The 15,285-nt window shown below is 46.0% G+C and overlaps 1 protein-coding gene across 1 annotated transcript in view; it reads right to left on the bottom strand.

The window, feature by feature from the left end:
* The window catches only part of LOC135373691 (uncharacterized), a 78,292-nt gene extending 69,252 nt beyond the window's left edge, over positions 1-9,040 (bottom strand). Inside the window, exons 1-6 of the mRNA XM_064606774.1 lie at positions 8,915-9,040; positions 8,036-8,174; positions 4,838-4,971; positions 4,369-4,513; positions 3,947-4,080; positions 4-163 (exon numbers count right to left, since the gene is read on the bottom strand). Coding sequence (XP_064462844.1) covers positions 4-163; positions 3,947-4,080; positions 4,369-4,513; positions 4,838-4,971; positions 8,036-8,174; positions 8,915-8,957 — 755 coding nt within the window. The 5' untranslated portion in view covers positions 8,958-9,040. The remainder of the gene's footprint in view (positions 1-3; positions 164-3,946; positions 4,081-4,368; positions 4,514-4,837; positions 4,972-8,035; positions 8,175-8,914) is intronic.
* Between the last annotated feature and the right edge of the window lie 6,245 nt (positions 9,041-15,285).

Here is a 15,285-nt window from a genome sequence, read left to right on the forward strand (position 1 = left end):
TACCAGCAATGTTCTTTGTGCATCTCTTCCCGGCTCTGATCTCTAGGTTGTAGGTCTACACGACGTTTCGGACCTGTTGGTTCGTGTGCTTCTTTATATCTTTGCTCGCAAATGAGCCTGGCGTCTGATAAGGTTTTATCATTGCACTGTGGTGGAGGGACGCCTGAAAACGAAAGATGTGGTATAAGCAGAGCGCCCCAACAAACATGCGTCAAGGATTTAGAAGAGATTGTACTCCATAGGATTGTACTCTGTCCCAAATGTCAGTGGCCCTCTTCGTCTTCCTTTAAAGGGACGGTCTCGTACTCCCTGCCCCTTTCATAAAGTGTACCGTTCGATTGCCCTTTGTTGAAAATGGAATACTGCTAATTTAACCGACAAAACACGCCACAGTTATTAAATAACCGAATTAAATTTATAAAGATTGCAGAGCATGCCGCGAACTGTGTTGGCAACAATAAGAACGGCCACGTCGCCCTGCGGGTAAGTCCGTGATAGGATACAGAAATCGTCTGCTTTTGCGCGCGCTAGTGCATCGGCGTGAGCAGACGATTTTCAGAAGTTACTGGGCACCGCGGCAACTCTCGTACATTTTCTTTCAGTTCTCAGGTGAAAAACACGCATTCTAAGTAGTGGCAAGGATGGTGGTTCAGAACAACTATGTTAACCCTCAGAGACAAATTAAAAGTCGCAGAACAACCCCATCCACAATCACAAATTTGTAGTCGCTGGCCATCGGCGCGCGCAGTCGCATTACAGCTCCGACCAAAAATATATTACGCGCGCTTTCATTACACTCCCCGTTGTACACTGATCATGCTTCGAAATGAAGTGTCGCTGACGACGTACATGGAGAAGGAGTGCGTGTTTATTTAAAAACCGCATTAAATACTCGCGGAAAGAAAACACGTGACCTAGCTTCCACGTATCGGATTATGCGCCACATTATCGGAGACTCCACAGTCAATGCTCGGACTACATTCTCCACTCGCGGAGGTATATGCCTGACTGTCCCCATTTCGAGAGCAAAGGGTGCTTCTGCAAGTTACAATTACCATGACAACGACGACGCACCCGCAGGCGACGTCATACGTGACGTATGCATGAGAGAAGCGCAGCTTTCGTCGTCTGCTCTTACGGCACGTTTCGACAAATTCCTCGAAAACGACTTGGTAAATCCGAATGAAACTTTGACGATTGTATGTGTACAGTACTCGTGAAGCTAGTTTTGGCTAAGTTTCGGAATCGCCCCGGCTGTACGAGACCGTCCCTTTAACTCTCTTCATCGGATATTCGAAATTTATTTGAGAATCCCTCAAAAACGTTTAGTAGTAGCTTTTGCCAATCTCAGACCAATAGGGGAATGTTTCTTGTCAGAAGAAAACGCTGCGTTCAACGTCCGTCCCGCACCTCCACCTCCCATATTGTCCCGTTTTCGTCCTTTTAATCTCAACCAGGTACATTAGTCCTCAATCTTGCTACTTCAGACGTAGAGCATAGTGGTACTACGCGACCTGTATATACAGGGTGTCTTTTTTTAGGCGATACAGATTTTTCATGAAAAACTATAAGGGCTATAGACGTGCTGTTTTCACTTCTATCATCTTTGGGCCAGCGGACGTTCTCGGCCAAATGGTCCTCGACCGTCAAATGACTAATTACCTAAAAATCGTTCATTAACTTTCTAATTATAAGAGATTCGAAGTTATCCCAATGAGAACATATGTTCCTTTCGGTGACCTGATATCGTAGCCGTTCTCAGAACAAAAATCCGTTCGGTAGATCGTCCGCAAAAAAATTGTGAAGGAACACCATATTTTACTTTATTTTGTTCATTGCGCACCTTCGGGGACCCGTCTTTCCTTTACCCCCAATGCGAGAGGGGGAAACAGCACACTGCCGCCTCTTGCGTCCTGGAAAAAGATTAACAGAAAATGCAGCCCAAGATAAGGGCAGTTCCGATAGCGTCGCCCGATACATGTGTTTTTTTGTTTTTTGTTTCCGCAAATTAAAGCTCTTCTTCGACACATGAGGCGGCACTGTGGCGGCATCTTCGACGCATGAGGCTCCTTCACCATCTCACATTGGGAGTGAAGGAAAGACGCGTCTCGGAAGATGCGCAATAAAGAAAATAGAGAAGAAAATGGTGTTCCTTCACGAATGTTTTGCGGACGATCTACCGAACGAATTTTTGTTCTGAAAACGGCTACGATATCAGGTCGCCGAAAGGAACAGGTGTTCTCATTGGGACAACTTCGTAGCTTTTATAATTAAAAATTTAAGTAACGATTTCAGGTAATTAGTGATTTGACTGTTGAGCAACATATGGCCAAGAACGTCCGCCGGCCCAGAGATGATAGAAGTGAAAACAGGATGTCTATAGCCCTTATAGTTTTTGGATGAAAAATCTGTATCGCCTAAAAAAAGACACCCAGTATTGTCCGCTGGCGGCTCAGTTGTCTCGCGACGTAAACACCCAATTATTAAATGTCCGCTGGCGGGACACCGCAACCTAAAAGTGCAAATACCGAAGTGGGTAACACAAACAACATAGACAGGCAGCGAATCGAACTTGTTTTTTACCCACGAACGACAGGCTTAGAAAACATGACAAACTACATCTCTCTGCTTCAAAGTCCACAGGCCAATACGCATGGGACTTTTTCCCCCTAGCGAAACGACGCACACACGCGAGGGACGCCAAGCGTGTGCAGCGTTTGCGACTGTTCGAAACGCATGGGAAGTCTCTCGAACGTGCGATCTCGCGTGCGACGCCGTACCCGATTTTTATTTCTTTAAAACCCATGTTGCAGCGATACTGATGTCGCCTGGTCGCCTGAAGAATGAATATTTCATTGCCTCGAGTGTCCTTAGAGTCACTAAATAAGCTTGGCTTCTGAGAATCGACACTAAGGTCCAAGGGAGAGCAGCAGCGCCATTTTGTTTCCGCACCACACCTGTACCATCCCCAGTTGAAGATATAAGACGACTAACATAATCCTCACTGTGCGATAGAGAAGCGTGTATGATTATTGTGCGATAATCCATGTGTTGTCAACCAGAGCGTCCTGAGGGTGTCAAGGAGAGCTCGGGGCCTTCAGCCTTCATGAGCTGCTTGAAAGAGAAAGGAACATTTAACCTGCGTACGATAGATGGCATCGTGCACTGAAGTGCGCGTGCGCGTGGCTACCGTGGCGTGGAAACAAGGTGGCGCGTGCTAGCTCTTGGAACTCAGTGTCGATACTGTAAAACGAAGGTTATCTAGTGGCTCTAAGTGTCCTAGTGTCATTGCAATTCTTCTGTAAGCACTTGACGGGTGTGCGCGCCAGGAATAGCAAAGTAAAACAAATTGAAGCAGGGAAGTGAGGGAGAGAGGATGAGTGAGGGACAGCCTCGGGGACGTCATTTCATATGTCAAAATTGCAGAATGATGATGCTCTGAGGATCAGATTTTCACACCCCAGGGATACCATCCCTGTCCCCATCCGACGACCTTAGAGTAACCCTGGGATGATTGTTTTCTGGGGTGCTGTGGGGTTCTGGGCAGTTCCGGGCTCCGAGGCCGAGTGAACTGAACTGTTGAACTAATGTGTTGCTCGTCGGTGAACTTGTTCGTTCAGTTCGCTCGAATAAATCGTTCAATTGGAAGGGTTCGTTCAAGAACGAGACATCAGTGCGCCCAAACACTCCCCCCCCCCAAATGTCAGTGACACCCCCTTTTTCACCTCTGTACCCCCAACAGGATTGTCCTAGCAACTTCTGCTTTAGACACATGTGAGTAATGATATGTTAAGCTCTAATGACGTAACTATAATACTAATCCCCTCCCATTTTTTTCAACACCCCTCCGTGCTTGGTATTCCGGATAAACCACTGCTCGCAATTGAGCCACCGGCGGCCGGTAAAATGACAAAGTTTTCGGAATCATCCCTTCTGTAATACTCACACTTCGGTTTGGACGACGAACAAGTTGTTTTCATTCTCGTCTCTATCGCCGTACCAGAATGTAGAACAGCGTCGGGGTGGCACCCTTTTTCTTCTAGGAGTTTCGGAACGCAATACTTGTTGTATTTTAACATACTGGAAAAGATAGCATTTACACAACCCTTAAATGACAGAGACCTTCTGATGGGCAACGTAGCCTGACATAGCCTTCGATCGGGTGTACTTAAGGTGACCTACGACAGATGGAGCAACAAACAATATTTTCGGGGTTTTCGTCTAGGGATGCTACATTTACATTAGAGTGCTCTTCTGTTCGCTCATTGTGACCTTCCATTAGCGTGGCCTTCACTTCTAGCGATTGGTATTACTTTTTGTTTCCTTTTGATGGCACCGCTGTAAGACCATGGCCTGAACAGCCCTTACCAGCAGAGTAGTTCCACATCCCCACTTGGTTCAAGTGGGTCACTAGGCTTTCGAGTATCGACGCCGTGTTCCTGGTTATATGTTTTGTAGCAATCAGTGTTCGCGTCGGATATTGCTGGGGCGTCGCACTTTGCTTCAAGAAGGCCTGAAAACAAACAATATGACATGCGAACACACAGGATACAAAGCAGACCTCCGCATAGATCTACAGTGGAAAGGTGTAATTGCTAATATTGTCATCATTCATCAAAGCCGTATCGATTTTCTTAATCGAATCTCAGAGTCTAAGGTTTATTCATTGTCTGAAGTTCGGTTGAACCAGTCGATCTTTTTTTTTTCATGAAGTGGACTGACATCGGTCATGTACTACACTGATTCTAAAATGTGGATATCTTAATCACCGACGTCACGGATACGCTATGAAGGACAGATTATGCGTCTAGCAGTCTTGTAGCACCGTTGTACTCACAGTTCCAGTCTGATGGTTCACATGCAGCCTCTATTAGCTTGCCCCACATCTTTTTTAAAGGCGCAATATTCCACTGATCGCATCCTTTTTCTGAGAGCCGTAAGGGAATGCAAGCCTTGCCGTAAATCAGCATACTGGAAGAGATGTATACAAACGAATTGTATTGTTTACTGTTATTTACTGTTGGGCTGTAGCGCCACGAAGCAGTATATGTTGTGAGTAAGAAGTACTACGAAGTCAATACTTCGAATGATATTCGTAAATCCCCAGTGAATAAGTCATACAGTGCACATCGGTACGATCGAAATTAAACATGATTTACTAAAGGAAATTAATTCTGCCGACATGAATTAACGTTGGTAATTATCACTGTTGAAAGCATGCCAAGAAGTCTGGGTGAGCGTCGCGCTGTGCTGCTTTTAGCGGCAGATGTCCAAAAGAACGCACATAAAACACGAATGATTCTAGAAAAGGATTGCTTCAGCACCTGATTATGCGTCGCGCGAGAGGTGCTTGATCGGTTAAATTCAATCCGGTCACTGCGGGCTCCGGGGGTGTTGCTAACACCCTGTACTCCAACAAGCTCGAAACTGCCGTCCACAACTGGTTTTCTGGACGCTTGACGTGTAATCGTATGTCCTCACGTGCAGCCACGGTCCTTCTGTTCATCTCTCTGTTTGTTAACTGTACTTGCTAGCTTTGCACTGCGGCTGGTGCCCTGGAACGTTGATGTCACGCCGAGAGTCACTGTTGGTATCGAGCCTAAAGCGTGTCACATCCCAACGCTGTGTCGATAAGAACCAGCAAATACGAAAGAGGAACTGATTGTGATGATCCATGCTTACATAATGCAATAAATTTACAAGTCATTGCTTATAAGTTTGCACCAACAGTTGCAGATTCCCAAAGTAGTCATGCTTCCTAAAAGGTTTTCAGCTTCCTTTCGCACATTCGCTGCACACCGTATTTTGGAGACGAAGAACTGCGAAAATGTATCTTCTCAAACTAGATGATAAGTAAATGTAAAACCAAGCAGCGGTTGCCAATGCTAGTAACAGACGGTTAGGTGGTCTGTGCAAAAGAAAAACAGTGCGAAATTGTGTGTTGAGAATGACAACCCAGGAAGCACACCAATATTAGCCGAATATCGGGCCAACGCGGGCTGCGTAGTTCGCCATATAGTTCCCATATGGGTTGCCAATATTGGTCCCGCGTAAAAAGTGCAGCCGCAGGCTCTCGCCATTGGGCCACTATGGGCTGCCCATATTGGCAAACCCATTCTGCAGTATTGTTCCAATTCTGCCGTGATAATATAAATATGAGCCGGCGTAATAATAATATTTTTATTTTGATATAATATCCAGCAGTAAAAGTGACATTACTTAATTCGTCTTTCTTTTATTTGTTTCGTGCTGATCTTCTAACTGATCCACGTTGCATCGCGTTAGAAAAATAATGCCTCGTCCTAAGAACGAAGAATAGGCACAGTGCCAGTTTTACTCATTGATCCAGGTAATCCAGCAGAACTAGGCTCATGGAAAACATGCGTCGTCATCATGCAGAACATCCCTGAGAAGCCTGCGTTCCGATCGCAATATCGTGACTAGACTGTGGACTTGCATGCACATGCATATTTTTCGCTTATAAATAATGCTTCCGTACTTTGACGATGAAAAAGCAGTCTGTGTCCAGGTTTCGAACCTATTATAAGGATGCTATATGCTGCATAACCAATCATATTTTGAACGCTACTGCATTCGATATAGACGGGCCCCAGAGAACCAGCTTATCCAGAGTCTTGCTCTGTTGTCCCATTGTCGTGGAATGTTTTGCTTCCCGACTCCTTTGGTTAAATCGGGGTGGAATCTAATACTTTCGACGCTACAGAAATATTGTTGTTTCAGTTGCATGGTCTCCACTGCCCACTTTGCCTTGCCAGTGCCTTGTTCAGTAAACTTTTGCCCCCACCCTATAGCTGTATTTTGTCCCACTGCTTCAAATAGCTTCTTTAGCACAAGTCGCGTGTAATGAAGAAGTAGCACGACAGTGGGGAAGCACAACAGATGCTTGTTTATACCCATACTATGGCATGTGTGATTTTTGCAGCACGTTCGCTGACAGAATCCTAAAAATGCAGACCGCTATTTCCAAGAGCAAGGAAAAACATCGCGTATTCTGAGCGCTTTTACTACAAGTTCTGGAGATTTTTAGTTTGCAGTTCGACGTACGTTTGAGGGTTTTCAGTGGACACTCATCCGTGCTCTAGTTGCGTTGTACTCGTTGAAATGTGCGATGTTACAGACTGCAATGCCTCAGATATTCTCCCCACAATGTTAATACTCTCCAATTCGATGGACGTGCCGTTCCTGCTTTGGTCGACACTGGTGCTTCTCTCTGCTGTATCCGTTGGAGGAGCTATACAAATTGGCAACTCCTTTCACCAGCCGCTAATGAATATTTTCATCGGGGAACCCGTTTTGCAAATCGCAGTGCACACCACCAGGCTTAATACTGAAGTCTTCTACTACCCGGCTAAGTTCCTACTTCTTCCTATGCTTGTCATTACGACGTATTTCTCACTTCAGACTGTCTGTGCAATGACAACGTATTCCTCGACTGTACCCACAACGAGGTGCGTTCATCTGCTATGCCGCACTACAGCGATCTTGCACGACCTGGTGATTTATTTTAGCTCTCTCAAAGGCACTTTGAAAGAGCTCGCCGTTATGGGCCTCAGAGAGATGGACAACATTACAAATAAGGCACTGGGAAATATGCGTCCTGGGCAGACTTCTAAGGAAACGGAATTCTAAGGGAACTGTGCCGACGTATGTCCGACAGCGTCTGAGGAAAACCGTGGAAACACCTCAGCCAGCACAGCAGGCACCAGGACTGAAACCCTGGTGCCTACATGTCCCGACGTGACATGGACAGCACGTCTACCGCTCAGCCCCGTGAACTTGTCGTCTCTTGCGCCACCTCCTGTGGGGCTGAAATACAAACGCAATCGTCCGGTTATTGCGATCGTCCCTCGCTGTCCTGTCGCGCCCAAGAAGTTACATCCTGTGCTATTTCACAGTCGTTTTGCGCGCTGCTACGCGGGCCAAGCGATTAGCCGTACTGCTCTGCACATAACTGTGGCTCTGTGTATCACAATGCTGCTTCGGAGCCCCTGTCTAAATATGGAACAATACTTGCCAGCATCTTGTGATGTGAAACAAATCTGAGGGTTTTCTAGTGCCGAGACCGTGTTCCTGTCTATATCTTGCATCGCACTCAGCCTTGGCTGCAGATAACGACTCCAGCATATCTTTTGCGCACTCTGCTGCAGTGAAATCTGGAAATATTATATCGGGATACATCGGGATACAGAAATAGAAAGCAGTGCTTGGCATTTCCGTACAAGAATTAGTTTTAGGATTCTGCTAATGCCCTCCTAGGGAGTGCCCTTCAGCATATGCTATATTGCAATTGATTTCATCTAGAGAAAGTAATAGATACATTTTTAAAAAAATATGGTCACATTTAGCTGGGACACCCTTGTAGTGGGCAGAAGACGAAGAGAAGAGGAGGCGAGGAAAACAATAAAGTTAAGGTTCCCGTGTTCCCGTGTGGAACATTACAACCCTATATATAATTATTTGTATAAATATAGAAGCTGACAACGAAGGTGTAGGAAGTAAGGAAGGGTTATTTATTTAAAGCTGGAAACTGAAGGGGCTACATTAACGTTGCGGCGGAAGCCTCGGCTGGATATATACCAAGGATCTGCACGGATCGATAGCACCAGGATCCACTTGGTACGTGGTACATAGTACAACATACACTCTGTACTGGTGCACGCGGTACTTGTTAAGAATTGACACAACGCGGGGTTTCTGCACGAAGGTGCCAATTGGTCATTGAATGTAGGCTGCATCATCAGGCGGCAAGCGCGTTACTCTCATCTCACAAGGACACGCACTCAGACTCTTATCCATTTAAGAGGAACGCTTCATAATCGCCCGAAGTAGGCGAAGATGCAAAACATGTACAGTCAAAAACTCCCGGTTATTGAAAGGTTTTTACTGGACTCACCTGAGAAACAGAGTGATACAAGAGCGAGGATAACTAGCTTCATTTTAGAATAACTTGCTTCGTCCAGCACCGACCCAGTATGTGTAGTGTATTGTTCAATCAGCACATGCAATGTTCCATACCCGCACGTGCCTATACGTACAGTCATACGTGCCGACAATCATAACAGTAATGATAATGATGATTGGGCTTTATATAGCTGATAACCAACAGAGCAACTGAGACTACAGTGTGCCAACACTATCATAAGCCATAGTGTGGTTCATAGCGGGTTACTTATAATGCACCATAATCATCATATTTGCCATGGAAGTTTGCAGAGGGAAAGTTCCCTTCCAACAGTATCCTGACCTCGCAAATGGCTATGCGATACCCGGTTATGTGAAATACGCATGTCCTTTCATACTTCGCTCTAAATATGACTCCCTCGTTTTACTTGCGGTGTACATTTGCCTCAAAACCATGTCTCCGCATCCCAGCTGTGCTCTGCGGCCGCCGAGTTCGCAGTTTTTCAGAACTGCAACAGGGCAAACACACGCTCAAAGTAGTATGCGCATACGACAGGCCTGACAGATGAGATACGATTTTGCTAAGAGGTTTTCCGAAGGGGACCAGAGAAACACATCTGGCTCCACTCCTAATTACGTGTGACCTCATCGCCCATTACCTACAGTGGCGATGGAGCAAGGGCCAGCGCAGTGAACTCGTTGTGGGCTATTCCTATGACGGTGACCTTCTAGTTGAAAACACTGGAGAACATGCGTAGCAGAATCCGTCCCACACAAATTTTAATTTGAGACACTTGACATTAATTGATTAATTAACATTGATTAATGACAGACACGTGCGTATCGGGTTGACTCCACGTCGCTTTTCTGATTGAAGTTTTCTTTATTGCTTCATTTTATCCGGATCTCGACACTGCTCTTTCTTAATTTTGTTGCCGTTCTGTAGACTTTCTACAAAAAGGTGCATACCGGGTATAGACAAGAAATAGAGTTCATATTGAGTCCTTTTGGACGGCAATCTACCACTTCATTTTGCCGCTGTATGACTATTTGGTGCAGGTTGTCCAAGGAGGTTCCTTTAATGGAAAAGTTGTACACCGTTTGTCCTTTGCGATTATACATGTAACAGTCCCGTAATCTGTAATCCGATTACTGACCACGTGGCTCACTCCGGGCAGAAGCCCATACTCCAAGGAGGAGTTCCAAAATCGTGATACGCGATCTACACGAGCCACTCACAGCGCTAACGAATGGCCAGCGCGGCAAAAATGTCCGGGGAATTGCGCATGCGCAGACCGATCTTCTTTCTTTCTTTCTTTATTGCGAATGTGGAACACATACATAGTTTGAGGGGATATGCCAAAAAGCAGCGGATGGCTGCTTGGCTGGGGCATTATCCCCATTCTTTCTTAACCTCCCCTCCGTTCTCATCGGGTTTTTGATCGTGCCCCCTTCCCCCTCCTCCAGCTTCGCATATTCTTTTCGGCTGTTGCTTATCACTAGACCTGCGGTTAGGAGTACATGTGCCACATGAGTCGACAGCACAGTTGACAGTTGAGCCTCCTGTTCTTTTTCTTTGTGTTTTTCAAATAATAACCCTGTTCAAGCATTTTGTCCGGCTTTCAGCGTATTGTTCTTTGATACCGCCTGTTCTGAGATGCTACATCATATCCATCGGTGTACAATCCGCAGTAAGTGTCTCATTGAAATTTGAATAATTGAGAGATATGAAACGCTTCCATACGGTGTTCCTGATGTCAACAGCACAGTCGACACGGAGTACTTCTCAGACGATATGCTTCTTCAAACCCATTGTCCGCGCACTATATCGCTTCATTTTCAGGAGGTCGGCTACTCTGTGTTGTTCTGTTACGTGGGTTCACAGTACAATGTAGTATGGTAAGGGTGGCTGCTTTTCTGAAACACTATGCTTATTGAAGCATATATGCCTTGCGAGGCGTACCGTTGTGTACTGTTAAAAGCGTTTGACATGTAAACAAAACACGGGATATTGTTCGCAAGCTTACCCAACCAGCAAGCCAATATTGGTCCAATATTGGACCAATATGGGCTGCCCATATTGCCAAGCCCATTTTGCGGCAACATCGCCAATATTTCTGTGATAACACCAACGGGAAGACCGTGTAATAATAAAGCATTATCCGAATTAATGTCCACCACTGACATTACTTCTCTCTTCTGTTTGCCTTCTGATTTTTGCAGATCTCATTTATCCATGTAGCATACAATTAAAGGAAAACAATGCATCGCCCCAAAGACGAAGAACGAGGGGTACGCCCGTCTTGCTGAAGGACACAAGCAGTCCCACGCTATGCAGGCAGGCAGCGTTTGAGCGGATGGTGCCAGAAGGTTACGTAACACGTGATTCCTCCCGTCAGGGTGAGCTAACTCACCACTGAAAGCCCAGTGCAGCACCAGTTAAGTATACTAGAGAAAAATATCCTGAGCTCTTTGGCCGCACGTATAGCATATGTTTGTAACTCAAACGTCGCCATACCAGTACTGGACAGCTATTTCGGCCTTCTTGGGCCTCATCAGCAGTACGCAGGCAGGCAGCGTTTGAGCGGATGGTGTCACAAGGTTACGTAACACGTGATCCCTCCCGTCAGGGTGAGCAAACTCACCACTGAAAGCCCAGTGCAACGCCAGTTAAGTATACTAGAGAAATAATAGCCGGGGCTTTTTGGCCGCACGTATAGCATATGTTTGTAACTCAAATGTCGCCATGCCAGCACCGGAGAGCTGTTTCGGCCTTCGTCGGCCTCATCAACAGTACGCAGGCAGGCAGCTTTTGAGCGGATGGCTTCAGAAGGTTACGTAACACGTAATTCCTCCCGTCAGGGTGAGCTAACTCACCACTGAAAGCCCAGTGCAACGCCAGTTAAGTATACCAGAGAAAAAATAGCCGGAGCTCTTTGGCCGCACGTATAGCATATGTTTGTAACTCAAACGTCGCCATGCCAGTACTGGACAGCTGTTTCGGCCTTCTTGGGCGTCATCAGCAGTACGCAGGCAGGCAGCGTTTGTGCGGATGGTGTCAGAAGGTTACGTAACACGTAATTCTTCCGGTCAGGTTGAGCTAACCCACCACTGAAAGCCCAGTGCAAAGTCAGAGAAGTATACTAGAGAATAAATAGCCGGAGCTCTTTGGCCGCACGCATAGCATATGTTTGTAACTCAAATGTCGCCATGCTGGCACCGGAGAGCTGTTTCGGCCTTCTTCGGCCTCATCAGCAGTACGCAGGTAGGCAGCTTTTGAGCGACGCCTGTGAGCCTATATATATATATATATATATATATATATATATACAGGGTGTCCACGCTAACTGTGAACATATTTTTTTTAAATATGTATAACACCTTTTTCCAAGATGAATTCATTGCAATATAGCATATGCTGAAGGGCACTCCCTATCGGGGCATTAGCAAAGTCCAAAGGCAACGTCTTAATTAACTTTCATTAATTAAGTTTGTAATTATAAAAGCTACAAAGTTGTCCCAATGAGTACATCTGTTCCTTTCGGTCACCTGATATCGTAGCCATTTTCAGAACAAAAATCCGTTCGATAGATCGCCCGCAAAATTTCGTGAAGGAACGCCATTTTTTTCTTTATTTTGTTCATTGCGCTTCTTAGAAGACGCGTCTTTCTTTCACCCCCAATGTGAGAGGGAGAAAAGGCACACTATCGCCTCTTGCGTCCTGGAAAAACATGAAAAGGATACAGAAAATGCAACCCAAGATAAGGCCAGTCCCGATAGAGTCACCCGATACATTTGTTTTTGTTTTGTTTCCGCAAGTTAAAGCTCATCTTCGACGTATGAGGCGGCACTGTGCTCCTTCCCACTCTTCCGTTGGGGATGAAGGAAATACGCGTCTCCGAAGATGCGCAATGAACAAAATAAAGGAAAAAAAGGCGTTCCTTCACGAATTTTTTGCGGGCGATCTATCGAACGGATTTTTGTTCTCAAAACGGCTACGATATCAGGTGACCGAAAGGAACAGATGTTCTCATTGGGACAACTTTGTAGCTTTTATAATTAAAAACTTAATTAATGAAAGTTAATTAAGACATTGCCTTTGAACTTTGCTAATGCCCTGCTAGGGAGTGCCCTTCAGCATATGCTATATTGCAATGATTTCATCTTGGAAAAAAGTGTTATACATATTTAAAAAAAAATATGTTCACAGTTAGCGTGGACACCCTGTATATATGTGGGAAAAAAAACATAGGCTTTTTGGCTGCACGTTGAAGATATGTTTATAAGTCCCAAATGTCGCCACACCAGCATTAGACAGCTGTTTCGGCCTTATAGGGCCTTCATCAGCAATGCGTAGGTGGGTGACGTTTGAGCGAGTGGCGCCGGAAGGTCAAGTGCAACGTGATGTCCTCCCGTCAAGGTGAGAAACTCACCTCTGAAAGCCCAGTGCGAAGCCAGTAAAGTATTAAGTGAAAAAAAAAAAAAAAAAGCATAGGCTCTTTGGCTGCACGTTGAACATATGTTTATAAGTCCCAAACGTCGCCACACCAGCATTCGACAGCTGTTTCGGCCTTATTGGGCCTTCATCAGCAATGCGTAGGTGGGCGACGTTTGAGCGAGTGGCGTCCGAAGGTCACGTGGAACGTTATGTCCTCCCGTCAGGGTGAGGAACTCACCTCTGAAAGCCCAGTGCGAAGCCAGTAAAGTATTGCGTGAAAAAACAAAACAAAAAAAAAAACAACAAGCATAAACTCTTTGGCTGTACGTTAAATATATGTTTATAAGTCCCAAATGTCGCAACACCAGCATTGGACAGCTGTTTCGGCCTTATTGGGCCTTCATCAGCGATGCGTAGGCGGGCGTCGTTCATCAGCGATGTGTAGCGAGTGGCGTCGGAAGGTCACGTGGAACGTGATGTCCTCCCGTCAGGGTGAGAAGCTCTGAAAGAAGTGAAAAAAAAAGCATAGGCTTATAAGCATATGTTCAACGTGTAGCCAAAGAGCCTCTGCTTTTTTTTTACTTAATACTTTACTGGCTTCGCACTGGGCTTTCAGAGGTGAGGTTCTCACCCTGACAGGAGGACATCACGTTCCACGTGACCTTCCGACGCCACTCGGTCAAACGTCGCCCACCTACTCAGTCATTATTTGGCTCTGTGGAGTGCTGTCGCCGCTGGCTTACAGCGACTCGGCTCTTTGATCGTGATCAACGCGAGTGGCACATCAAGTTCTAGTAAGCCCACTAGGACTGTACTGCTCCCCCGTAGCAACTCTTCTGGAGTTTCAGGATTGTTCGCAGGGTATGGCACGTACAAAAAGCAATCTCCCTTTGGAGCGTTGTTATCTGGTGTGTAAGATAGATTTTGTGTAAAAGAGGCTACCTCCATAGGTAGTTATCTTGCTTGATGACAATACACACATACATTTAATACATGCCAGTACATATATCTAAATAATCTCCCAAACACGTAATCAAATCATTCTGTTCTGTGTAGTATGACCTTCCTCATGTACTGTTGTTGGTGGCATTGTGGCAGGTTGTAACTCCCAGATTATCGAAGCTAACGGTGGCGAGGATGAGTGTTGTGCCCTCAGACTCCGAGCGCTTGGTGATCGATGAGGACCCTAAGACAGTTCACGAGGGTGATAGGGATATTCGCGCTTCTGTCGCTAAATGGACGTTGAGGACGACGAGTCCTAATGTTAAATTCGCTGTATTTTCTTTCCTTTCAATGTCTATGTTCAGTCTTGCAAGCTTACACGCGGGGGGTTTAGCAGAGAGGCCAAGCAGGTGGAGGTTGTCGATTGGGCAAAGTTGGCTGGTGTGGAGAATCTCCTTCTTCAAGAGACTGGTTGCCTTTCCTGGCGCGTGATCAAGTCCCTTGAAGATTCCCATGGGCTCAGAGCTTTCTTCAGTCTGGCTCGTCGCACAGGGCAGGCACGGGTACTCTAGTGTTCTCGTCGTTCCGGGGTACCGTCCGATGGTGCGACACAGACACCGAAGGTAAGGTGACGGCTCAATTCTAACTGATCCCGGTAACATTCAGGAAGCAAAGCGTGAGCACTGCGCGGCCCTTTATCCGGAATCACCTCACGACGAGGCTGTTGTCAGCCGAGAGTGTCCACTGCACGCGAAACAAAGGAGCATATTGACTCAGGGCCGCACACGCAAAATGACGTTTGTGCGTCTGTCTCCTCAATGACGAGGGCAAAGTGTCCCGGCATTGAAGCCCTCCCAGTTGAGTTCTACAAGCGCTTCGTGAGCGTAATTGGTTCTTGCATGCCTCTGGTTTTTAACATCTACTTATCCCAGGGGTTGCTATCCCCTAGTACTTAGAGTGTTGCTGTTGTTCTGTGCAAACAC

This window comes from Ornithodoros turicata, unplaced genomic scaffold (assembly GCF_037126465.1).
Source record: "Ornithodoros turicata isolate Travis unplaced genomic scaffold, ASM3712646v1 Chromosome29, whole genome shotgun sequence".
NCBI classification, from domain to species: Eukaryota; Metazoa; Arthropoda; class Arachnida; order Ixodida; family Argasidae; genus Ornithodoros; species Ornithodoros turicata.